Here is a 25,798-nt window from a genome sequence, read left to right as displayed (position 1 = left end):
GGGTTCATACCATATCAAGCTAACCAAAACGTCAATTATATTTTCCTTAACGTAGAAACTTGATTTGTATGCATCTTAGTACAAGTGAGGCAGATCTTTTTTTTTTCCCATTGTATGATTCCTTTTTTCACCCTTGAATCTAGAAATAATAAGAGGAAGATGAGCTAAGCAGACCGGTAATCAAATCCAATCGTTTTAATCAACCTAAAAATAATGGCTGTAATATGAACTTTCAAACACAATGTCATTATGTTATCATGTGAGTGGAATTCTCAAGGATGGATGTAGATTTAGAATGCACAATAAATTTTCATTTTCCTATGGAGGATTCATCTTTAATAATGCTATTCATATTCTCAGGAGAGGCTACATGACACTTCAGTATCAGGACCACAACCTAATGGACACCAAAACTTTCTGTTCAACAACTCGTACTAAAAGACACTATTTTTCTTCTTCCTGACACGTCTTCTGTATGTCTCAATTTAATCAACTTAAACACAAAAAGAAGAATGAATAAGTGCATCGATGCAGTCATCGTCAAGCTAGTCTTGTATCTGATCTCTGATCCATTTAGTAGCCACCCATTTCTGGCCTTTAATCACTGGACAGCTCCCATGAAGTGACGTCTGCAAGGAGAACAAGGTCTGATCAATTGGAGTAGAAGATCAAATAGAGAAGGGAAAGGAGGTATCGTTATTTGCGAACAAGGTACCATAATGTCAGTGACATAATTTAAACAATAATTAATTAATTCAAGCTAAAAGCAGCACAAACTATTCAGAGTTCTTTTTAGTACCCTCTTTCAAATTTGCATCTAATAGTACCATGATGGAATGACAAAGTAAACAATTACTTTTCTTTCAATAAAACTTCAATGTGAAAACACATGCTATATCCTGAAAGTATCGGATTATAATTTGTCCAACTAAATAATCCACTCTCCATACTTTCACCTCAGATTAGTATACTATCATATTCCACCAGTTGTTAATCTGCAGTCTCACCTGGTACGAGGATAAACACAATGACTTGGTCTTCACTTTCTAAAATTACAAGTTTAGTTACCTTAATGCATGTTAATCAAATGTTTTCTTCAAATGCTCAGGCAACTACAAACAGAAAACACAAGAAGTTGGAAGTAAATATTCTTTTCTATCAGTCTGCAGAAAGAGTAAAATTTATTTAGGAACCAAAACTCTTCTTTGCTAACAAGAAACAATAAATGGTCCAGGGGTTAGTGTTTTGCAGCCTGTTCTCCTGAAATTCATGATCACGATCAACTACTTGCAATTATTTTCTTGATCTGCCCATTTTATGCTTTGTTCCCAGGAATAATATTTCAAGTTGTAAGGTACGAAAGATCTGCTCTGTCGACCGACCTCACATCTTCGTCCTTCAATCTACTAGACTGTAGGTCATATCATTATGGTTTGCTAGGTAGTGATCAGCAGAACTTATATATCAGTTTCTGGAGAAGTATTGGATAAATTGTTATATCTAGCAATTAAACTACTAATTAACATGGTGAAAATAGTATCGATGTGGTGTATCTGAGTATTATCAGCCATTAATAAGCAAACAATAATTGCTTTCCCACTTGCACAAAGAAAGCAATTGTAAAAGAGCCACTAGATAAAAGAGTACTCACAGGATCAATAGTGTGATTTGTAAACATTGAATAGAATAAAAGTCCATCGCCCTTTCGTGGCTTGACCTTCAAACCAATACATTTTTCATAATCGTACTTGATATCCATATTCGACCCATTCTGCAAATCCAACATGATTCATGTACCAAAGTTATCAGGCAAGTTAAATTTGAAGTGTGGTATCTCTTTTCGTACGCCTACCTCAAAAGGAAAAACAGTTTCTCCCCCTTCCTCAACATCTGTCAGGTACAATATGAAAGTAGCAACCTGATCACATTGCTCAAAATAAATAATCTAATGGTAATTGTTAAGATGGCTTCTATAAACTGCAAATATAATACAAATGAACAATAAAAATACTGACTTGAGCAAACTCAGTAAAAAATTGCATGCAACAAAAATGGAACCTAAACTTTCAATTTCATTATTTTCATCAAATGTGCTAAGGGAAAACCTTAAAAGTATGAATTTAAATTTTAAGCCAACGATATTAACAGCAATTGCTCAATTCTTGTTGAACCACCAGAAATGGACCCGAAACTAATTCAAATTTGACAAAATCTCTATAACTAGGGAAGTGACTGAAATTTCATTAATAAAATTTGGGACCGGCCTTGGCAGAAATCCATCAATTTCTGTGATTTAAGCTGAGGCAAACCTGTGTTCGACACAGCTTCAGAGTTAACAGAATCTTATAGTTTTCAGTATGATATTTGCATAGGTTATAGTACATATTTTCAAAACAATATTGATTGCTTCAATGTAATTACTGACCTGGATATGGTGACCTAATAAAACGTGCAACATATTAAATCCTATTAATTTTTTTAGACAATGAATGGTGATATTGTTCTAAGAAAAGAAAAAAATGGAAAAAATAATTACCATCAGATATATGCAGGCAATAAGAACAAACTCTGAGGGAAAAAGTGGAATTTTTTTCTTTTAGATATTTCTATGCATCTATGATTTTAATAATTTGCAGGTGTCTATTTGCAGTTGACATATTCACTGGATTAGAACCTAGTGAAAGGAAGTAAATAAAAGACTTAACAAGGTATGAATACTTTCACATGCCAAGGCTGTATGTATTTGTCTTAGAAATTTTGGAAACCTTCAAATTCCAACTTGATATGCAAAAAACAGAAAATTGTTCGGCATAAATATCATTTTGTGATCCTGCTTCACCACAGATTGGTTAATTGTTTTCTTATTCCATGTTTTGTAGCATTTACTAGCCACCTCAGATCTGCATAGGAGAAGCAACTTATGTATGATCAAGGATTAGTCAATTTCTTACTCTGATTTTGTTGGTTCAGAATTCCATGCATGGAAGTTGGGCAAAGTATGGTTCCTATTACATGGTTGGAATTTGAAAATTTAGAATGCTTATTATGTATTGCATAGTATTATCGATGTAAAATAGCAATTTGAGAACTCAGATCAGAAGCAACTAAACCTAAGCAACAGACCTTGAAAATTCAGTAGTAACAGGAACAAAAGTACATTCATCACAGAAAACATGGGAAAATGATACAGCTAAGTAGGTACCCTGTGGCTCTCCTGTGGGCCATACACATCTGGACTGAAGGCATCATAATGAGAAGCATATCTCTGTCCAGTCTCATACCGAAGGACATTAAAGGCCTGCAACATAGTGATGTCCCAGATATTTCTTAACAAACAAATTAATATATCCATGAAGGTAAAAGGAGAAAAAGAGAAAATGTAGGTCATTTGTTAGCATTAAGGAATCTAGAAGACTGATTTTTATGTAGACTTTTAATTCAGTAAAAAATGCATGAGATTCAGTAATTGCATAATGACTAACACAGTTGAAGTCCTGGATTTTGTCATTACATTGTAATTTGTCCAATATCAAAGTCGATGCATTCAGGATTTGGGTTATAATTTTTTGGCAGGATAACCAAGCCTAAGCATGAATAAACCACTTTCTTAGACTTCAAGTCATCAAAACTTTCACACGTGTGGGAAAAGAAACTACTGGAGTGTAGGAAATTATTCTAAATATATATATGCTGAGTGTCAAAATGTTAAGATAAATACATTCTTAGGCATCAAAATTGTGCTCAAAATGTACTACGATAGGCTTGTTTAAATCCATAGAATCCATAAGAATGTATGATACTTGCATTAAAACATCAAACAGTGCAACTTGTTGCAACTTGAACATATTATCAAGTTTAACTTCCTTCTCAAAAGAGAGACAAAGATATGTCCTTGGTAGATTGATGAAAGATACTGTGATTATGGAAATGCATCTATTTTCCATATCCAGAACTTTCAATGGCTATGGCTATCAAATGGATTTAACTGTTCCACTCCCTACAAAATGAATCACAGAGGCTATGCCTCAGTCTTCATCCAAAGAGAAAAAGAAACGTTAACCATATATTACCACAATATCTATTCATATTAAAGTCAGCCCTTTCCTTCACAAATAATCATTAGGATGTGCATTGGTCAGACTGTACGTTGACTTCATATTAAGCCTTCAAGGTCACAGATTTGTGTTAATGGCACTGTTAGAATATTTTTCATAGAACTTCTCCAGCTTAACTCTGAGTGCACTCAAAAAGGTCCAACTAAAATTAGAGAAAAATTATCTCATGTCATTCTCATTGGATGGCTACATTTCAAAAATTGAAGTCCTGAATATATTTTGCATCTGTATTACCAAGTATCTAACAGGTAATCCATGGTGTAATTAGCTAGAACTCCAAGGCCTACACCTATTAAAGGAAAGTCAACATGAGACCAAATACAATAAAATGTCAGAAATTCTTTAACAACATAATTCTTATAGAGAACTGAAGTTAGCTTTACCATAACATATAATAAAATTTTTATTTGTCCTCGTGTGCCTTATCAGATTATTAAACTAGCTCTTAAAGCATTTATATGGTTTGAATTATTTTCTCACATGATACAAAATTTGCTAACGAAATATATGGCATATCAATATAAGAATTAAGAAATGAAAATCCTGATATAAGATTTAAGTGATAGAATGAATGAATAATCGACTTGGAAGCAATATAAGAGAAATGACATCCTGATTCAAGTCCAGATTTTAGTCGCAAACAATCTACCTCTCCATTTTCTATTGGAAGCATGGTCACTCTGGCAATCTTTTTCTCAATTTGCTCCAAAGTTCCAGTTGAATCTTCTGATGCACTAAGGAATGCCCCAGAACTGTCAAACATAGTAATTATGAGATATGATTTACAAGAAAAAAATCTACATTGTGAGATTATAGGAAAAAAGTGGTGCTTTGGTCATTTACTTTATCTTTGGTGTTTCTCCAACCATTTTTCAGTTCTCACTTTTTTTCCAACCCTGTGTAAGTATCTTCTTGTATTAAGTTGTTACTAGTGAAAATCAGATAATGCCTCTTCCTTCTTCAGAAAAGAAACTAATGGTGAAAAAATACATGCAAAAATAATATCATATTTTTGAGAATCAGAGTTCAGAGCAGCATTCAGACTCCAGAAACTAACACTAAATTCTGATCAATCTTGAGCAGTAATGGCTGAAAATTAATTGTAAGATGCAGAAGTTCTTGTGTTTTAATCTATCACCAATCATACATCAGAAGGTGCCAGTCAAATGCTAAGTGGTTTCTGTATCTTTTAGAACATCATCAACAATATGTTGACCACAGAAAATTATGAAGAATTCACAGAAGATGTCATTAGTTTTTCGACCAACTTTATAAATTAAATGTTGCAAAAGCACTTGCTCGATCAGAGAACCTATATGTACATGGACAGTTATAATCGCTCCATCAACCTTGTGAAGCTAAAATATATGTAATTGTGTTTATATTTCTCTAAAAAGGAATTCAGAATTTCTTATTCTGAAATTGGTCTATAATTATCATAGAGCTAAAAGTTTACCTTGTCCTTATCCCATTATTAATTGGAACCGTCTCCTCCTTCCTTAGTGCTACTGTTGATGGCTCAAGTCTTGATTTTGCAGTTTTTATGATAGTTTGACATTGATCGACAGTTGCAAATTTGGGGAAATAAAATGCACGAGGTTTCCAGCTCAAAACCTGTTTCCAGAATTAGCAGTGTACACAAACTTAGTGACAGTTGTTCAAGAAAACCAAAACTTCAAGCCCAGAAGATGATACAGATTTTTGCATATACATTCCTCAATATAGGTATTTGTGTATCTGGCCATGCCTTGTTCAAAACAGCATGATGATCATCAAGGTATATAATATTTATGTTTGTACCCCTTCACTTCACTCCATCTATCATGAGTAGCCTTAGAAACTTAAACAAAGAAAGAAAAAGGAACTTGTAAACCTAAGCAATTCTGCACAAGCACCCACAGCAAGTTAAGGGAGCAACGAACACAGTTTATATTGATATTATACAAAAGTGCAATTCAGTGGCATATTAGTTAACACATGGAAAACCTATGTTTTAACCTGGCTAACTTCATTACTGTTCATTGAAACAGTATGGTGAGTAGTATGCACAAATATGACAGAGTTTATAGGGCATTATAGCAAATGAAAGAGAGGCAAACATATACAACGATATACATGACATTTGAAGGGTATATACATAAAGAATCCTATGATTAATAAATATTAACTAGTCAAAGATCTCACAAAAAGTCAAGGGTTGACAAACTAGTTAATGTAAATTCTTAATTGTTCTCTTAATCTTGACAAGAAGACAAGGATCACCAATCACCCAGAAGTTAAAAACTCAAATCATCTTAATGTAGTTTCATCAATCATGCAAGTCACACCGTTAAAATTCTATGGGGAAATCTCCTGATATCTGCATAATCATCTTCTTCTAAATTATAGAAAAAATGTTAGAATGGTCAAGGTGGCTTCTTCATCTCTTGATAATGAAGTTATTGGATCTGTAAGAAATTCCAGGTTAGTGCATTAGAATTACAGTCAACAGTGTGTATCAGAATTTTCAAAGGAATACACGTGGTCAGAGGGAGTTTGTTTCCACAGTCATTAGTTTGGAATATCTCTGCTAAAACCATCTTGACCATCCAATCCATGTGTAAAGAATGCCATGTCTGACCAGGTATGCAATCAAAAGTGCTTTTTTGGGGTCCATTGAATGGGTTCAGGAGATTCCTGGGATGCTCAAAGAGATCGATTATGCTCATAATATAAGGCTTGTACATGAAAAATGATCCAAATTTGATCGCTTAAAATAGCAAACAAGTCCATTTCCTATAATTTGCCACAGTACAATTCCCACTCACACTTCACCTTCCTCATCTAAATCTCATCCAACCCTCCACAATTGCACAAACCAGCAAGCATCACTTCTACCTGTACGCTAATTCATCGGAATCACAAGCACAAAGATGTGGATAGAGAAACAGAACCTGGAAGGCGATCAAAGCAGGATTGCTTTCTCCAGTGAGCCCATGGGGCACGGCCGGCAACTCGACCTCGTCCGCCCTGGCCTCTTCCATCGATCTCCTCCGAGCCCAGCCGTCGCCAGGCAACCCCTGCGAGAACCCAATTCAAATCCCACTTCATCAAACACGATCATCAAAACGAAGACACAGAGAAAGAAGAGAGCGGCAGAGGCCACATCAGACGGTGGCACACCTGGAGGAAGAGACCCGAACCGAAGAACCCAACCATGAAGGAGAGGGAGCAGCATAGGAGCAAGAAGGGGAGTTCAACCTTCGTCCTCCCGGCCCTGTTCGCCTTCATGGAGACCGCAGCACGAAATAGGAAGTCGTAACCGAGTGGGAAATGGGATCGGAGACTGGCCTTTATGCCGCAGGGGTTTCTCTTTAAAGAAAGAAACAAAGAAAGAAAGGCGCGTCGGGGGAAGAGATCGTGCCGTTTTCCACACCAAGAATCATACGGAAAATTAAAGCACTGGAAAGCTCCGGTACCCAAGAAGGCAGATTTGTGGTGTCTGCTGTTTGGGTATATTTGTGGGTGCGTGGCTCGTTTGTTTTGGAGATTTTTGACCCGAAGGATTACGGTGCGCTGCACATGGGATCCGACACGTGGAATACACGTCACATACGGGAGAGACACGGGTGATGTGTGAAATCTAATGCCACTATATGTGAATGTTTGCAATGAAAACATGCGTGCGTGATTTCTGCCAAAAGAAGCAATACATGAATGACCGTTCTTCGGTGGTGGTTTCTGCTAAACACAACTACTCAACTTCTCCGGTGAGGTACTTGTTCTGTAGATCTGTGGCCTGCACATTCCGAGGTGGAAGTTCCGGAGGCAGAGCACGCAGTGGCACAGCCCGAGAAGCCATTTGCCATGTGTCCTCGCTGCACCCACATGTGCTCCTTTTACACCACAAACACAGACGCCCTCTTTGCACCAATAGCCATGGATTCTGATCCCAGGTTTCCGATCAGAAACTCCAGGAGCCATTAGATCTCCGACGGACGGCACGGATTGCTCTACCCTACGCATTTCCGGTGCACAATTCCCACCACGTAAAAGGATGCATGGCTGCAGACTGAATCCTTCTTAAGCTGGATTGAAGAAAAGAAGAACACAGAGGGAAAGCTTGTGGAGACGCTATGCTCAGGCTGCAGGTTTCTGGTTGCGGAATCAGGGACGGCGGAACGCCAAGAATCATTGGCCGCCGCCACCAGGGCCAGTTGGTGCTTGAAGCTTCGAGGCTGAAGTGGCCGTCAAGGTGGAGTCGCTTCTGCTGTACTGTCAGGGCCGTGAGGGATGATGCTGAAGGCGGCGCCGGCGGCTTTGCAGGGCAAAGCTGGGATCCTGGCTTGGAGATTGAAGTGCCCTTTGAGCAGAGACCTGTGAGCACTGAACTTACCTTCATTCATGATGTCATCTCACTCGCTTGTAGACAGAACAAATATTAAGGTCTCATAAAAAGCAAAGCAATTCAGTTAGTTTTATGCATAATTTCATATCTGGAGTCTGTGATGTATGTTAAAAGTATCTCTATTTCATCAAAAGAGGAAAAAGATTGTATTTTCTTTTGAGGGGATTAAATTAGAAGAGCTAAACTATCTCTCGCTTGAGGTAGAAGGGCTTTACTAACTCTAGGGAACCAGAATTGCTAATATACTAATCTATTTAATCTTGTTAGGTTTTATTGGGTGGGTTGAACTGTTGGGAGTTTCTTGGCAGATGTAATTCCATAAGTGGAGTTAGGAGGATTCTGAATCATCATTTGTTTTCCTTTTTCTTTTCCTTCTTCATGATAACAAGGACTCTCTCGGTACCATCCATTTATTTCAACTTGCAATTTGGTTGTATTAAATTTGATATGTTGAGAAGAGGCTGAGGCTCCAAAGATGAGTAATCAAATCTCTAAGAGAACAAATTGATTAAAGATGATAGATTTTATGCATAAAGAAGCAGGATCCAATCTGATTCCCCAGTAAAGGACAAGGTCAAAGAAACCACCACAACGGAAACTCTAGTGTTCTATTAGAATTTCTTTAAATTAGATGGTAGAGCGTGATGCATTTTGGCATCCCTTAACTTTTTTTTCTTGTGACTTCATTACAGATTTTGCATACATGATTTCTTCAACACATTGCAGAAAGGCCTGATTAATGTCAAGGCCAAATGTACAGTTTCTGCTTATCTAATAGGATTAAAAAAAATCCCAATTTTACTTGGTTGAGTAAGTCATATAATTCAGAAGACAGCTTTACATGTTCATATGCATTCTCTATATCAGTGAACATGGTTAATTAATTAATGTTTTATTGTGTCTCATTCACCATCTTCAGTAAGGACTAGTTAATATTTCTAAATATAGCGATGGAAACTAAATCACTGTACAGATTCAGTAGAGCATATACTGTTTTCTTGAGGTGAACTTTCACTGATGTGATAGGTTAACGAGTATGCTGCCTTGAAAACTAGTACTCTTTACTCCTGGGGAGAACTGAGTCCGGGGAACTTCTTCTTACGCCTTGGCAGCTTATCGCTAGTAACGTTTACGGTTCTAGGAGCACCGATAGCAGCTGCAAGTTTCAACCCTTCAAAGGTATGATCAAATTGACCATCTCATTCTGATATGAAATTATCTTCTTTTGTTCATGATAGAACATGTAAATAATGGTAAGCTTGCATCACAAGATAGTATAATTGCTTCGCCAACATGTTGTGTAACTGATTCAAAATTCTAGGAGCAAGATAAGTCAAACATCTGCACAACCGCTCATAATATTCGATTAAAGGAAAATTTTGTGTTATAAGTGAGAACTTACTACAAGTCTAAAGGACATCATACATATTTCTGTCTGCTGAAAAAAAAATCATTTTTATATCTAACTTTTCTCTCTTCTTTGCTGCTCTTGTGCAGGATCCACTAAAGTTTGTTCTTGCAGCTGGGACTGGAACTCTTCTTCTGGTGGCTCTGGTGGTACTGCGGATTTATCTGGTAAACGATATAATATATATTAATCATATGAATTAAAATAGAGATGAACAGTTGAACAACAAAGCTCCTGCAAATTACTTGAATAGTTGGAAGTAATTCAACAACAACGACGACGCTTACAAAGAAAAGTCTAGTTACTTTGGTGGAATCAATGAACTCCTGAAATTGATCTGCTATAAATGGTTGGAGATCCTGCAATGCGCAGAACATATGGTCCATGGACGTCTAGTTGAAATAGCTTCTCCTTCCTCCTCTCAATAAATCTTATTCAAACCCCATTTTAAATTCAGGACATGATACCATGTAACAGTAGTAACTTGTAACTTTGTTTTTATTATTTTTCCTCAAGTATCTTTAAACACAGAAGATAAGATTTAAATTTCATTACCTTTTTGCTGATACTATATCCATCTACAACAGATAATTTATCAGTACATTCTTATATCTGTTAAAAAATGTTCTACAATGTAGAATCAAGACTTTATTCAGTTACTTGCACCAACTTTTCCAACTCTGAACATCAGTAAGATGAACAAGATATATGAATTATCTTGCTTATTGATTTTTGGGTACTAAGTACAACTCTGTTTCAGTGTTCTGATATTCCTTGATTTACTTGATATCATAGGTTTGAAAAAATTTGATGTTTGATGTGAAAACTGCTGATTTCATTTTATATTCTGATGTAACAGGGATGGAGTTATGTTGGCAACAGGCTATTATCAGCAGTGATACCCTATGAGGAAACCGGGTGGTATGATGGGCAAATGTGGGTGAAACCACCTGAGGTTAGTCATCAACAATCATCAAGCTAGCCACTTGCAAAAGAAAATTTGCAAAGAATTTAACTCAGAATGAATTGATCATGAATCTAGGCACAGTATTGCAAAAAAAATAGTAATGATATTAGGTAGGTTAAGGTCCATTTCTATTTCATGCGTTTAATTAGCAAAACTGGATACATTGTTCCTCCCAGCCCCTGCATTGTCGGGCACCTCATGCGCTACTAGACCTACCCTAATTCTTATAACAAACTAACGACCGTGTATTCTAGATAAAATTGTTCTAGTTATACTATTTGTTGATTTAGCAAATGTAGTATTTTAAGAATTTTATGATTGTTCTGATGTAATATGTGGCCTATTTCTTATGTTAGGTATTGGCTCGCGATAGACTGTTGGGGTCTTATAAGGTATGTGATCATTGCAAAGTCACCATATTTACTTGTTAGTGTGTAAAGAATTCCAAAAAATAAAGAATGCCTTCTTGGACAGCAATATAAATTACTTTTTATGGTAACTAATGAGGTTAATGTTCCATAATTTCAAGTTGTCTTTAATGAGAATCACACAATGTAAACCAACACATGCTCCTGCTTGTTCAGTTGAGGTGAAGGATGCTGATGACCTTGCAGCTGCTGCAGCTGAGGCAGCAGATGGAAGGTGAATCAGTTATTAGTCTGCCACACCTTTAGCTATGAATGCATAGTTAGCACATATATCCAGTTTTTGGTAGAATCACTCTGTAGCTATGCACACATAATCAGCACATTTCAGGAAACCAAAAAAAAGGATGGTCCAGACTTTTAAAAAGCCATCTACCAGAAAAGTTAAACCGGACTATTCTTCACATAATTTTAACATTCAGATGAAATAATGACATTAATTACAGAGATGAGGCAAATCTATCAGAAAAGAAGATAAGACCAATAAGAATAGCAGGAAGGAATACCCCATTCCCAATCCTCACAAGCAAAATATGGCTATGTGATATGGCTGGTGGTTTCCAGAAGTCAGTAAATGCTTTTGATATTTCTTTAAAATTAACAAAGATACAGCATGGTGAATTGTCACATATCTGTCTATATAAGAAGTTCCAAGTCATTTTTCTACACTTGCACATAGTACAACTGAAGATATTCTACCAAGTGGCCTATGGATATCACTTTGTACTTTGATCAGAAAGGTCAAACACCAGATGCACAGGGAGCATCTGGTTCTTAGCTTGCTTAGACTGCTTCAACAGAATCCTTTGCTTTACATGAGGAACCACATGATCAGAATATATGTTATTATGTTCTGCTATCTGTTGATGCCAACTGTTCTTTCCATTAATGTCTGTGGTTGCAATTACAAAAAAAATTTTGAGGCCACCATAAGAACCTGTTGTTTCTCATAAAATCTCCTTTGTCTATATTTCATATGCATGAATAGCTATGCTGAAGAACAGTACCGCATTGTGCATTAGGTAAAACCAGTGATTAAGTTGTTGAAACAAACATTAGTTGGGACAGGAGCTTTGCTTGTTAGTGCTGTGTCACTGTTCATATTTGCTGCTCCAGTGGAAGACTTCCTGCATTCAGCTTTCAGATCAAATGACAATAATTTGAACTCTGCAACTTCACAGATCAAACCTAATCTGAGGTTGGCCCTCACCAAAGTTTTGTAACCAGCTCAAAGTATGACCTGCATTGACTAACTTCTTATCAACTTTGCAATGAATGTAGGAAAGAAGAGCTTCTTAGATTACCAATAGAGGTGAAGGATGATGATGACCTTGCAGCTGCTGCGGCTGAGGCAGCAGATGGAAGGCCAGTCTACTGCAGAGATCGGTTTTATCGTGCCTTAGCAGGTGGACAGTACTGCAAATGGGATGATTTGCTGAATTAACACATGAAGAGAGCCTGAAGTTTCTGCCATTTCTCTGTGCCAAAGCAACTACAGAAGTAATAGTTTCTGGTTTTGCTTGCCATATTGGTGTAATGCTGCAGCTTTTACTCCCAAGTAGATAAAATTGTCAAGCCTAGTGAATCTGAAAGCATCACATCCGATTCAATAGCAATTTCAACTGCATCTTTTTCTGTGATTGACACCAGGTTTTATAGCAATCTGCACTCTGTAGCCATATACAAGTCCTCAATATTATCTTGCATTTACTTATTAGATATAGTTTGGTGGAATTAACTTGCCTCAAAAGGTTAGCTGCATCAAGGTCCCAAATTTCCTCCATCTCTAAAGAAAAGCCATTATTTTCCCTTCAAAAGGGAAAAGAAAGCAGAATTGGAATCGAGGTTTAAATGCCCAAGCTTGTTTTAGTAATCAAAAATTCACCTCTCATCTAAGAAGAAAGTAGCAATTGTTGACACAGAATAAACAGAGGACTATAGCCTATGCAAATATGCAAATGGAAGCCATGTATGTTTCAACTTCGAATACTTTTAACATGATGTGCAAACCTTGTCAAAATGTCAAAAAAAAATGATATATTACATTTTAAAATATTGTGTGAATAAGTCTGTAGAAAATTAATCACATCAAGCATTTTTTTCCCTAGTGACAAGAGTATAAATTCTCTGTCCATGAATTCCAAACCAAAAGTCTATACCTGTAATTGCAAATGAAGTTGAAGAATTTTTTTTCTTTCTCAACAATTGTTGGTGGCAATCCTAATTCAAACATAATGCAAATGCTGGCTTCAATCTCAAAATATTTCAATTTTTGTTATCTAAGTCAATGGCATGGAATCCATGTGCCAAGAACAACAAATTTATGTGAAAACATTATGTTGAGAGAAGAATAATGGAATTAGTCTAGTTTACTTCTCATGAAATATCAAGCAGTCTAAAGGTGGATGATGACAATCTTGAGAAAGAAAAATCCAAAGGAATGATAACTCCATGATCTTGCTAACAGAACTTCCTACATAATATTTATTTACACAAAGGCAATTAAACAGCAAAAAACATATGGATTGTGCCACAAGAGACTGTAAGAATCAATTCCAAAGTCCATCAAACACATTCCAAACATATGCAATTCTCATCCAACCTTTGTTTCTTTCCTCTATACTGATGATTTCCTCTGCGAAACTTCTTACTTTCTGATAAACAAAGACCCTCTCAAATTGATTTCAGACTAAAAAGGAAAACCTTTGATATCTCTGAATCATAAGATTGAAATAAGGACTCATTTGCATCCCCTTGATTCTCAAACTCACACTAATGACATTAATAGCACAAGATCGATCACTAGCTGTCAGTTCGCTACCTCCAAGGAAAGATAAAGATGATGCTCCTATTATTCTCGCTATCATGATATCTGAAACCCCTTTAGCTTTGAGCCGTAGACTGGATTGTAGTACTTTATATGAGAAGCATCCATGTACAAAGAATTGGGTTCTTTTACCACCAATAGACTCTTTTAGCTTTTGTTCCTTGCTAGAATTGTGACCTGAACTCATCCAACATTTGTATCAGTTATCAAGTGGCACACAAGTTATAACATTTACTGATGTTCCGTGGAACAACTCTCTTGTCAGGAACATGGAGTTTGGATCATCTATATATACTTGAGATGGGTGGAGGTAGCAGTTTCAGCTGAACTTGGAAGCACCTTCATGTCCACCATGCGAAGGCCGATGATTGCAAAATCGACTAGACTAATTCGGTACCTTTATTTCTTTTTTCATTCTTTCCTTCATAATTTGCATTAGAAGAAGATATCACTGCATGTTATCATCATTTTGGTTGAGTGTACCATGTAGACATTCATAAACCTCAACAATGTGATGTATATGGATGTTCATCAATCATCTGCTAGTGGAATTGGCTTCTTGCAGTCATATATGTTTCTTCTCTTCTAACGCTGCAGATATATTTGCAGATTTCTATGTTGGCAAAGTTCCAACTCTGAGATTCTTAACACTTTAAAAGCTTACTCATATCATTATATATTTTTTCCATGATTCTGATTTTAACTGGTATAGCAAGATGAGCACCAAACCTGAAAACAGTCAATTTGAAGTGGACTTTTCCAATGACTGAAGTGGGCTACATGGCTTGAATGATTCTCCCTAGCTCACTGCTCCATGCACAATCTGAAGGTAATTGACCCCAAAAAATAATTTGTCTGTGCCTTCAAAATTGGCTGTCAAAAATGACTTGAAGTTTACTTTGAGGAGGGGAAGTGACAAAGGAAAGTATAGAAAAATGAAAGTGCTTCAGATTTGAGGAGATCAAAGAGAGGACTAAAGATTCATTTGAATCACATAAGCTTGAGAACTAAAGAAGTTCCTCCTTTTCTTCTTTCAGTAAAGTGACAAAAAGTTGCAGGTTTTCTCATACACTTCCAAGCTAAACATCATCTTAGATGTGATGTACATGAAAGTGAAAAAGAAGCTTTCTATTGTGGCTTTCGTATGGCATCAACTATGCAAAAGCATGTAAGATACCTTGTGTGAAAGGTGCAGGGAGTTGTTGTTCATGGATACTTTCTCTTTTCCCCCTCTGCTGCGGCTTTTCCATCATTTGATATCTTAATATAGGATCCAATATAATATGGTCTCTAAAAAATGAGATTCATGAAATTTTTTATCCAACCATAGAAGACACTCCACCACAGACACTGTGGAACATATTCTGTTATTAGTCTATTAAAGTAGCAAATGTTGTGATATGTGATGAAGGTAATTTCTGACCATATAATGGATTCTGTCTCCCAAACCAGTTATACTGCCTTCATTCTTCTAGTTGAGTGGGTTGCTGTCAATACTTTCTACCAACTTAAGTGACCTCTCTCTCTAATTGAATCATCATTCTACAAACATCAGAATTGACCTGAATTCCAGAATTTATATATTCTTCTATACTTGATGAATTATGATGATAGATATCCCATTAGATAAAGGTTGGAAATTATCATAGCCAACCCTGGTTATTTATCTATAGTTCTTCTTTTTCCACCATAAGCTTTCACTGTGAGAACATCTGTTAGAGTTCATCTGAATACTTTCTACAAACTTAAGTGACCTCTCTAATTGAATCATCATTCTACAAACATCAGAATTGACCTGAATTCCAGAATTTATATATTATTCTATACTTGATGAATTGTGATGATAGATATCCCATTAGATAAACGTTGGAAATTATCATAGCCAACCCTGGTTATCATCTATCTATAGTTGCTTCTTTTTCCACCATAAGCTTTCACTGTGAGAGCATCTGCTAGAGTTCATTTGAAAGCTTGTGTTGGACACAGGGAGGTAAAGAATGGGCAAGCAAGACTTGGGAAGCAACAGCATGGAGCAGTAAATGATGCATCATGGTGGATTCCTCATCCAAGGACAGGGATATACTACCCCAAGGGGCATGAATGGGTGATGGAAGATGTGCCTGAGGGTGCTTCCTCCTTCCCAAGAACCTACTGGCTTAGGAGCTCTGAAGGGGTGGAGAAAGACTCTGATCTCTCCACCTGCCCCGACTACAATCACCCATTCCTTGACGTATGAGGAGCTTAGTATCATAGAACTAGCAGCAGTAACAACAGCAACAGTGTTCTACTTGCGGAGAAATAAAGACTTCAGTAGCGTGTTGTCTCACAATTGCTATCGAGGAATGAATTATCTACTGAATCCTTTTTGTCTTAATAATGCATTTGCATGTTGATAGATGACTAGTGGTAAAGTTAGGATTCTATCATGACCGTTAGTATCAACGAAAAATCTTTATCAACTAAAATGTTTGATATTTTGAAATAAAATTATCGGATGAGATTCCGAATAACTAAAATTTTAATTTCATAAATGTATATATATATATATATATATATATAATTTGATCAACGTTAGTTAGTCGTGAGTTAAAATATTTTTTTAAATATTATTTTTAAAGATATCATATCGTAAATTAAATATTTTTAAAAATATTTATTTATTTTTAATTATTATCATAAATAACAAATTCCCATAAATCGCCGAAAATAATTGGGTTAAAATGAGAGCCACGAGACTATCTCTCGCTTCACGTCTCTCCCCCCTCTCTCTTCCGCTTCTATAGGTGGGGAGGGAGGAGACTAGCGGTGTAACTCCCCGTTCGTTGATCGAGTCCGATGCTGAGCGCATCGGGGCTGCTCTACAGCTGGAGATCTCGCGCCGGCCGGAGCCAGTCCGACCCGGACCCGGGCACCGATCCGCTGTCCTCCTCTTCCTCAGCCAGCACCGGGGACGCCCATCCTCGCCACCCCCGCCGTTACCGCAACCGCCGCCGCCGCTTCATCGGAAGGGATCCCTCCGGCGGCCTGATCTTCGGGCCGCAGCTCGAACCCAGGCGTCCCTCCCACATCCACCACCAGACGGTAACGGTCTCAGTCCCGATCTGATCCCGTTCTTGTTGTTGGAGATGATCCGGTAGAAGTCTAGGTTTCTTGTTGTTTTGACGATGTGATAACTTTGATGGAAGTATGAACCTTGAAGTTTGATGCGATTCAATGGATTGGGGTTGGATTTCAGGTGATTGTGTGTCGGAATTGGCTTATGCTACTGCCAACTCAGAGTCATGTTTTGTGGCTCGATCAATGTCATCATCATCATCAACATCTTACAATTCTCCTCCAAGGCCATTTATGATGTGCCAAATCTCGTCTTTTTTGAGGAGTTTTACCTCTCCCGTGTTGTAGCCCTACTCATAAATGATCCAATTTGTTGCTAGAGAAAAGGGGCTTACATTGGGATGCTCAAGCGGACAGCTTCCCTGGCCTAAATGATCCTGTTTGCGGCAGCATATGTTGTTCATTTGGCCAAGAAATCATCAGCTGTCCTGTAGGGTTCAGTTTCTTGGTAGAGAAATAGCAATGAGTCGTGTCAACCATCATGCAAAATCTTTTAGCAACGGCCAACAATTTCTGTTGATTAGACCACAAAAATTTATAGCTTTACAGAGAAACAAAAATCCCTAGTGAAGAAACCGATGTATCAGTATCTGGGGTACATGTGATCGATATTCTCAACCTTGAACCTGAATTATCTGGCTCTTATTCTTGTTTGTTTGGTTGTGCTGGTGCAAGAAGATACCTTTCATATACTTTTCGAGGAATCAAGTCTTCCAATTTACTTACATTTGGTTTTTTATGAGAAAAATTTTTAGGTGTTCGTGCAATATGTAAATGTCTGCCTTCTAGGTTCATATATATTCTGTTCCCTGCAAATTGTACTTAATCTTGTTTCTTGACTAGGAACATGAACCAGTTTGGGTAGGTAATGTAAATGATGGTGAATCTGCTTCGACTGGCAGTAGCAACGCTGGATCTGCCAGCAGCACATTGGACAGGTTGAGATTAACTCGAAATGACCAACTCCCTGGCGTAGTTTTACAGGCAAGGGCAAGGCTTCAAGAGAGGCTTAGAGGCGTTTCTCTTTTGGAAAGCAGGTTAGTCTCTATAATGTTTAGCACACTGAAAATTATATAATAAGATGCTCTACTAATGCCTTTGCCTGATCACCAGTGTTGTGATGTAGTTCAGATATCCAGACGTGCAGGAAACTTAAAATACTTTTTGTGTTTGCTTCCCTCTTGCTGATAAATTCTCTTGGTCCTTGATAGTACGAATGAGATTGCCGTAGGTGATGAACTGAGGCTGATAGACATTGGGGAGTTGGATACAGAGAACCGAAGAGAATGGTTAACAGCTGAAACAGATGAAGATGTGCGATATTTCAATAAGCCTCCTGGACTCAGTTCAGAAGCTTTCTGTAGTCTGCAGCTAGAAGTTTTTCAAGATAGAGAAGATGTCAACGATGTTGCAAGAGCATTTCTCGAGTGTTCCATATGCCTGGAAAAGTTCTTGGAGGGGGATGAAATGATTCGGCTGTCTTGCGGGCACAGGTTTCATCCTGCTTGCTTAGAGCCATGGGTGAAGACATGTGGGGATTGCCCTTACTGCAGAACTAGAATTTGAGTTACTAGTTGTCTTAGGAAGAGATTCAGAGATCATGCCCTACTCAGTTTCTCAACTTCAGTCGAGGCAATGGATGCTTTGCCTACAGTTATACAGGCGAAAGAATCATCCTGTGATATCCGTTAATGTTGTCGTCGATCTACAGACACCTAAGAACTTGCTAACAGTTCACTGTGTACTGTTTCTTCTGGCATTGTAGAACATAAACTTGACCCAATCGTGGAACGTTTACGATTTGGATTCTGCAGGTCTGTTGTGAAGGTTTATTTTGTCACAGCTCTTTTTTAGAGGACGATCAAGCCATGAAAATAATTTCTGTGTTTGAAGGGGTAAGACTATCCATGGATCCTTGGATGCAGTTTTGACGGAAGCCTCTTTTGTTAGACTATATTTTCTAATTTATGTTCATCTATCATTTTTTATCGGTTTATATGTGCACATTAAATTCAATCTTTGCCTTCTTGTCTCATATTTATTTATTTTCATTTTTTTATGTCATTAAGCCTGTCATTTAAAACTAGAATTTATTGAAATGTGATCCAAAGACTTGAAGAGACAAATTTAATGAATTTGAAGATTGATCTTTTGAAAATTATAACAAGAGGAATCATGCAAGAAAAAATAGCATATTTTTCAGGAAGAGAAATTTTTTAGTCGATCATAAAAATGAAGACTTACCATTTTACTATTATTATTGTATATTTTTCAGTAAGCAGGAGTAGATGAAAGAGAAAATATGAAAATAAGGAGTGTGCATGCTTTGCCTTTATAAAGTGTAAGATGGGGAATGTATCGACAACCTAAGCCACATTTTGACTTTAACCACACCATGATTGACATATAAAGGTAACAGATATGCACCAAAGTTAAGGTTTTAAGAGAGTAATAAGCAAATACAAAGGATTGAAGTTTAACATGCAAATCAGAATCATGCAGCTAAGCTTCCAAAGTCAGAGCAGAGAAATGGCAATGCATATTTATTTGTCTTCTCCTGTAGTGGGCTCTGCAACTCTTCCCACTGCTGGTAACTGAGGACTGAGCTTTTCTATAAAGACAACTAACTATCCACATGTGGAATCATAAGCACAGTTGCTCTTACTTTGCCATCATGACTTGTGTAGGAAGACATCACTCCACCATCATGACTTGTATAGGAAGACATCAAAATGTAATTGATAGCAAATCTTGATTGATATATACACACAAAAATGTAGATACATCCCACAATCATCAAACTCATTCTCAACCCCAGCAATTGGTGGTGAATTCAAATAAGGCCACTTAGCTTAATCAAGTGATGCCTATAATCCAACAAACCATAAAAGCCAGAATTTTAAGGTCCTGATGTCAAATATTTCAATAATTATGCAGTTCAAATCAATGGGATGCTGCTGTATCAGTCATCTTTATCTCTCAATGCCAAGATACAGGAATTTGGGGATCAGTGTTCTCATTTGAAAAAGGCAGCTATAGCAAACCAACAAAAAAGGGAAGCCATTAAGACCATGTCATCTCTGAGTTCAAAGGTCATTAGTGTTTTAATTAAGGATTGTGCAATGGTCAAACTAAGAAAGGTAAGAAAAAGGAAACAAAATCATTGTGGAGTTAGAATTAAAAATGTATATTAGCCGAGTAAAATAAGATTGACTAGGAATGATCCTCCATAAATATTAACTCACCTAACAGGCTAACTCAACCAAACTTAGCGTTCCATATACCTTCTCCAATTACATTACAAACTTGTTCCTGCCTAACCAGGGACACGCTGCATCTTTCTTCCTTAAAGGCAGGTGAGGAAGACTCAACCTCTTCAACTCCTCTTGGGGTTTTCTCTCATGTGATCATTGCAGATGCTTTTGCACAGTTGGTTTAATCCTCAGAGTTTGTGCCATCTCCCATTGGATGTGTTCCCCCTCCTTGTGCTCCTTTTTTCTCTTCAAACGAGGTAATAAGAGCTCGTAGCTTTGGCTCATGCTTGCTGCATCTTTTGGCGCATGACTTGAGGAGGCAAGGCGTGGCATTTGAGCTCTCAGCGTGCCTAGTTTTGGCACATTATGACTCACAGCAATGGACGAGAAAGAGAAAAGAGAAATGTAAGCTTTATGGATTCTTCCTGTGTTTTCTCTGTGCTCTTTTTACAAAGTTTTCGGAAAGCATGGAAATCTGAGAGAGCTGCAAAAAACTGCTTTCTAGAGATCGAACTGTGCATGAATTGAGAGTTATACATGTAATTGCTGTATCAGTCAATGTTGAAAGCTATCTTTCATGGACAACTACACTTGTATTTTCTTCCCCTCCTTCCTCTTGTGTTCTCATTGTTGCATGCCTCAGCAATATTTTGAGTTGAATGTTCATCTAATAAATTTTTATTATATTAGTGTTATCATATTTTTAATCAAATAAAAAAGAGACTTGAATCTAATAAATGAAACAAAGGAACAATTTGTCAGTGAAATTTTTGAGTGAACATTATATTATTTGGCTAAGTTATCATCTGCTACATCATAGAAATGAGCATCTACTTTTTAATCTTTTCTCTCAGTCAATTAAGATCATGTGGCAACTTCTTTTTTCTCTCTTTTTCTTATGAATACAATACAGCATCTTATAGTATCATTTATTACCCAATCCATTTATTAAGGAAAAGAAGGAATGATGTACATCATGAACTGTGAAACTTGAAAACATCAAAACAAGGAATCCTAAAATTGCAATAAGTGCTTCCTGCATTTCTCATATGGGAAATCCTCAAAAACCTGATTTAGGAACCTTTTCTTTTGTGAAATACAAATATACTAATCAGCAAAAGGCTATATTGCCATCTCCATCACCACCAGACCCTCTTAAAACGTGTCATGCTCTTATCATGAACTCCAACCCCCCACCACACCATCTTCCCACAAGGAACATGTCAGAGTTACAAGAGAACAATAAAGGCTATTCAAAGTTGAGCATACTCACTCGTTACATTGCAACTCCCCAAGACAATAACATAAAAGAAAGACAGAAAGACAGAAAGAAGAAGAAGAAGAAGAAGAAGAAGAAGAAGAAGAAGAAGAGATGAACATAAATTGAAAAGAAACAGAATACCAAATGATGGACAATTCAGTGAACACCACCACCACTGTCTCGGCTCCCTGTTGCCTTTGCAATGGACAGCTCCTCCAACCATTCAAATATCCTACTCCTGCACATGCTGTCCGACCTTCTCAAACTCGCCCCATCCTGCTTCTTCTTCTCAGCCATCGATCTCGGTTCCACCGCATCCAGCGTGCACTTGCAACTGAAACCACGTCCGACGACCCTCGTCGCCTTCTTCTCTACCTTATCTTCACCGTCACATACGTCAAGTCTCTTCGAGGAAGAACTGCTTCTGGCACTGGCACTGCCATCTTCATTCACAGACTTCTTTTCATGCACGGCATCGGCGTCGCTCTTCCGTCCACCAGTGCCGTTACTGGATCTCCGTGACCTTAAGTCGTACAATTCGATATGAGGCGGCCTGATGAGGCCCAGCCAGAAGATCCCCCACCCTGGCGGGGCCGAGGTCGTGCTCCTCCGGCTGGCGTTCGCCTTCCTCGCGTGGCGGAGCTGCGGCTTCGGACTGGGATGGGTGTAGAAGTTGTTGGAGAGCGATGAGCGGGGAAGATCAAAAGCGTTACTGGAGTGAGTACTGTTGGACGAATGGCTCCTGCTCACGCAGTTGCTGCTCCTGCTGCTGCTGTTGCTGTTGCTGCTGTTGCTCCGGCTCGTATCGAAGCCGAGGCTCGCGATGGCCGTCGAGCACCGGTCCATCGAGTCCGACCGTGAGCCGCACCGGCTCGGCCCGCGACTGCCGGTGGAGCCGCCGTTGTCGACGGAGGGCCGAAGCGGCAGGATGTGGCCTTTGAAGAACACTTCGTCAGCAGAGCACATGGCCGCCACCGCGGCCCCATCACCTTCAAGAAGGCCTCCTCCTGCCGAGACCCGGAACTCGAAGTCGTCCGCCGCTCCGTCCATCTTGCCCTCCACGTCGTTAGACTTATCGGTGGCAGTGGGGAAATCAGAGAGCAACGAGGCCTCTTCTTCCTCCTCAAATGTCTCCCATTTCCCCTCTTGAGCCATGCCTTGGCCTGCCTCCATGCCTACCTTTGAAGAGAGGACGTTGGCCATTTATAGGCGCTACTTTCAATTTAGAGAGAGAGAGAGAGAGAGAGAGAGAGAGAGAGAGAGAGAGAGAGAGAGAGAGTGAGAGAGAGAGAGAGAGAGAGAGAGATGATCCAGAAAAGAGGAGCAGGAAAGCGAGGCAGGCTGACCATAATCTATTTTTCCTCAGACATTCCTATTATGTTGGCCTGCCCTTACATGCATCTCTTTTCAGGCAGCCCTCTGAAGCTTTTTGTTCCAGTGTCAGGTGTGGCATGCATGCTGAGACCTTCAAATGGACTGTTTGTCCTGTTCATGTAGTTAAGTTACATTTGAACAGTGGAAGCTGTTACAGTTCAAGTGTAGAGAGAAATTTGTATGGGCAGATGAGAGGTTTCAAGGGATGTATTGTGAAGGTGACAAGTTTACAGTGGTTTTACGTCAACTTGGGAAGCCCTTTCTCTTTCTACTGTTATTTCCTTTTTCCCTTTTCATTCTGTCTTCCACTGTCCCCTCGTTAGGTCACGGCGAAGTTTGAGTGTTACGTATCTTTTGGGCCTTGTGGATTAAAGTGCCATCATGCTTGAGACAAAAAAGTTGGAGTGGAAGGATGGCAATCTACTGCAGACCCTGCTTTGTTTCTTTGCTTTATTTATATTTGTTGGTTCTTAAATTTGACCACAATACAAATTAACTTATGACTAATTTAATTTCTACCTCCAGCTACAATTTTGAGGCTCAAACTACCTTACCGGACGTTTTCATCTATCGGCCTTCCTCTCCAAGACGAGAGCCTCGGTGTAATGCGTTTATTTGCTCGATGCTCCTCAAGATTGGTATCACCATCAAACAGCTCCAAGTTATCGACTCTACTTGGATCCTTCGGATGAAGGAAGATTGGGCATATGGGTCGGTTTTGTCCCTATCTTTGCCGAGCTAAAACTCCTATCTTTGAAGTGTTGGTCCGTCACTTTGAGTTATGCATGTCGCATGGCATTGGACTAATCCACTAACTGTTCCTTAGATTCGAGTTGAATCGATTGAGGGCGACATGAGCTATCTATCTATAAAGATTGTTGTTCGATATGTTGGGACCTCCTTCTAGCATCACATTTATTATCTCCAAGGCTCGTCGTTGTGTGATGTTCAAGAAATGATTTGATCAGGTTCGAGCCTGACGTGAAAGCAATGTGACCCGAATGACATGTCGAGAAATCGAACTAGAATAAGGCGATTGATATGGAGATGAAGTGACAAGGTAGAACTCCCAGACTCTCGATGCAACGCCAAAGTGCTCTCAAAGTACTAAAGTAATATTGATGTCAGATTTTCTCGATTCTCTTAGATGCTTTAGTCAGCATAGGTATGAAATGGATTGTTTAGGAGCTTAAAATAAGTCAAGAGAGAGAAAATGACCTACTATTTATACTAAAGGCCTCCTAATTATTTATAGTTAAAGCAGAATTTAGGGTGATGCACAACGGAATAGAAAACAAAAATCCTATGATTTTCCACGAATAAGAAGATTTTATTATCGTGCAAAGATTGGTGTGCAAAAACCCCCAAAACCGAAAAACTACGCGCATGAGAAAGATTGTGTTACTTAGGGAGATCGTATATCCCTGAATTCCTATATATTTATGAGAGAGAATGAAGGAGGTCAACTATCATACTCTTTAACGGTAATCTACACGATAGGGGCTACGAAGACGCACCACCATATAATCAAGAATTGGCTACCCCTTCTTTTATCCACATGCAGGGGTTATTGGTTGAGAAGGAGAAGGGAAGAGGAGAATAGGAGGTGGTAGCCAAAAAGCCTAGCCCCATGGCCCTTTTGATTCTTTCATATTTATAGATGCATCTTGTCACCTTAACCCTAATGGATCCTACTATATTAGGTATTGGATCTCTATCTAACTACCCAAGCCTCTTAGATTAGTAGGGGTCTCTACCCAATAATCTATCATTAGCTCTTATTAGATCTTATATATAGAATCCAATAATTCAAGGGCTCATTGGATATGGCTCCAACGGATATCTCATATCTAAATCTCTACTCATCGCAATACCTACCATATGTGTGCGACCCTCTAGCCCAATATCGAGTTAGCCATGAGTCATATCTGTCAGAACTCCTTTTGGCTCAGTAAATTATTATCTTCGTAATAATTCACTCGACTCATCGACTACATATATACTAGGCCACTACGTCATAGTCTCTAGATGATACAGGGGAATCTAATCCTTTGGACTTGTCTCTTCTTAGTTATAATATATCTATAGTACCTCATCCATCTAATATCTCAAAAACTATATACCAGGCATAGTGCTGTAAGACCCATACAATTTCTCCTCAAATCTCGCTCTAATCAAATTCTTTTGAAGAATTCTTTCTCTCAATCCAAATGACCATGGTCATGGATTTGTATACGTCCAATTATTCGACGCATCGTTCTCTTTTGTGGCCTATTGTCCAATCGGTCAGTTGACTCTACAACTCTGATATCCTTGGCACAATATCCACTCTTCTTGACTTGATGCCCGAATCCATGGCCTGAAGCCTTCTATTGATACGTTAACCGATCCTCTGGCTCGACGTCCAATCTTTTGACATGTTCCACCGGCCCAACATGATTCTTCCTGCTTTAATTGTCTCATCCTGATCGAGGCATCATGGGTTACTAAAAACACATATCAAATCATAAACACTTATCAATTGGTTTCATCATCAAAATATGAGATTCAACAATCTCTCACTTTTTGATGATGACAACCAATTGATGACGGAGTTAAACTTAACTCCCGAAGTATAAACAAACTCCTCCTATTAATATGTCATATTGATAGAACCTTGAATTCAA

The 25,798-nt window shown here is 38.3% G+C and overlaps 4 protein-coding genes and 1 long non-coding RNA gene across 5 annotated transcripts; 3 read left to right on the top strand and 2 right to left on the bottom strand.

The window, feature by feature from the left end:
• Positions 1 to 285: 285 nt before the first annotated feature.
• On the bottom strand, positions 286 to 7,503 carry LOC103989013 (probable prolyl 4-hydroxylase 9). Its single transcript, XM_009407737.3, has 8 exons — positions 7,278 to 7,503; positions 7,049 to 7,174; positions 5,572 to 5,729; positions 4,765 to 4,867; positions 3,203 to 3,298; positions 1,853 to 1,918; positions 1,652 to 1,771; positions 286 to 629 (listed from the first exon to the last, which is right to left on the bottom strand). Exons 1-8 carry the CDS (start codon positions 7,383 to 7,385, stop codon positions 546 to 548), a joined length of 861 nt encoding a protein of 286 aa, XP_009406012.2. The 5' UTR covers positions 7,386 to 7,503; the 3' UTR covers positions 286 to 545.
• A 421-nt stretch (positions 7,504 to 7,924) lies between these two features.
• Positions 7,925 to 13,016, top strand: LOC135676799 (protein CONSERVED IN THE GREEN LINEAGE AND DIATOMS 27, chloroplastic-like). The gene is made up of 7 exons (XM_065188384.1): positions 7,925 to 8,473; positions 9,529 to 9,681; positions 10,000 to 10,077; positions 10,770 to 10,865; positions 11,234 to 11,269; positions 12,325 to 12,500; positions 12,584 to 13,016. The coding sequence occupies exons 1-7, from the start codon at positions 8,231 to 8,233 to the stop codon at positions 12,744 to 12,746; spliced, it is 945 nt and encodes a 314-aa protein (XP_065044456.1). The 5' UTR covers positions 7,925 to 8,230; the 3' UTR covers positions 12,747 to 13,016.
• Positions 13,017 to 14,068: 1,052 nt separating this feature from the next.
• On the top strand, positions 14,069 to 16,488 carry LOC103989011 (uncharacterized). Its single transcript, XR_010514752.1, has 2 exons — positions 14,069 to 14,522; positions 16,116 to 16,488. It is a non-coding gene; the product is annotated as an uncharacterized LOC103989011 (long non-coding RNA).
• A 374-nt stretch (positions 16,489 to 16,862) lies between these two features.
• LOC135676798 (probable E3 ubiquitin-protein ligase RHY1A) lies at positions 16,863 to 19,056 on the top strand. Its single transcript, XM_065188383.1, has 3 exons — positions 16,863 to 17,210; positions 18,087 to 18,280; positions 18,455 to 19,056. The coding sequence occupies exons 1-3, from the start codon at positions 16,965 to 16,967 to the stop codon at positions 18,807 to 18,809; spliced, it is 795 nt and encodes a 264-aa protein (XP_065044455.1). The 5' UTR covers positions 16,863 to 16,964; the 3' UTR covers positions 18,810 to 19,056.
• Positions 19,057 to 21,726: 2,670 nt separating this feature from the next.
• LOC135677803 (uncharacterized) lies at positions 21,727 to 22,915 on the bottom strand. The gene has a single exon (XM_065190207.1). The coding sequence runs from the start codon at positions 22,911 to 22,913 to the stop codon at positions 21,915 to 21,917; it is 999 nt and encodes a 332-aa protein (XP_065046279.1). The 5' UTR covers positions 22,914 to 22,915; the 3' UTR covers positions 21,727 to 21,914.
• Between the last annotated feature and the right edge of the window lie 2,883 nt (positions 22,916 to 25,798).

This window comes from Musa acuminata, chromosome BXJ1-6, assembly GCF_036884655.1.
Source record: "Musa acuminata AAA Group cultivar baxijiao chromosome BXJ1-6, Cavendish_Baxijiao_AAA, whole genome shotgun sequence".
Lineage (NCBI taxonomy): Eukaryota > Viridiplantae > Streptophyta > Magnoliopsida > Zingiberales > Musaceae > Musa > Musa acuminata.
Note: the sequence above shows the minus strand (reverse complement) of the source record. Positions and strands in the feature narration are given on the sequence as shown.

What these genes read in the sequence shown, in the direction of transcription:
- LOC103989013 (XM_009407737.3), bottom strand. Translation starts at nt 7,385, where the DNA reads ATGAAGGCGAACAGGGCCGGGAGGACGAAGGTTGAACTCCCCTTCTTG. An exon ending in CTGCTTTGATCGCCTTCCAG is followed by an intron (nt 5,730 to 7,048) that starts GTTCTGTTTCTC and finishes TTCTGGAAACAG; the next exon opens with GTTTTGAGCTGGAAACCTCG. An exon ending in GCCCACAGGAGAGCCACAGG is followed by an intron (nt 1,919 to 3,202) that starts GTACCTACTTAG and finishes CAATGTGATCAG; the next exon opens with GTTGCTACTTTCATATTGTA.
- LOC135676799 (XM_065188384.1), top strand. Translation starts at nt 8,231, where the DNA reads ATGCTCAGGCTGCAGGTTTCTGGTTGCGGAATCAGGGACGGCGGAACG. An exon ending in TGCCCTTTGAGCAGAGACCT is followed by an intron (nt 8,474 to 9,528) that starts GTGAGCACTGAA and finishes CTGATGTGATAG; the next exon opens with GTTAACGAGTATGCTGCCTT. An exon ending in CAAGTTTCAACCCTTCAAAG is followed by an intron (nt 9,682 to 9,999) that starts GTATGATCAAAT and finishes GCTCTTGTGCAG; the next exon opens with GATCCACTAAAGTTTGTTCT.
- LOC135676798 (XM_065188383.1), top strand. Translation starts at nt 16,965, where the DNA reads ATGCTGAGCGCATCGGGGCTGCTCTACAGCTGGAGATCTCGCGCCGGC. An exon ending in CCCACATCCACCACCAGACG is followed by an intron (nt 17,211 to 18,086) that starts GTAACGGTCTCA and finishes TTTCTTGACTAG; the next exon opens with GAACATGAACCAGTTTGGGT. An exon ending in GTTTCTCTTTTGGAAAGCAG is followed by an intron (nt 18,281 to 18,454) that starts GTTAGTCTCTAT and finishes GGTCCTTGATAG; the next exon opens with TACGAATGAGATTGCCGTAG.
- LOC135677803 (XM_065190207.1), bottom strand. Translation starts at nt 22,913, where the DNA reads ATGGCTCAAGAGGGGAAATGGGAGACATTTGAGGAGGAAGAAGAGGCC.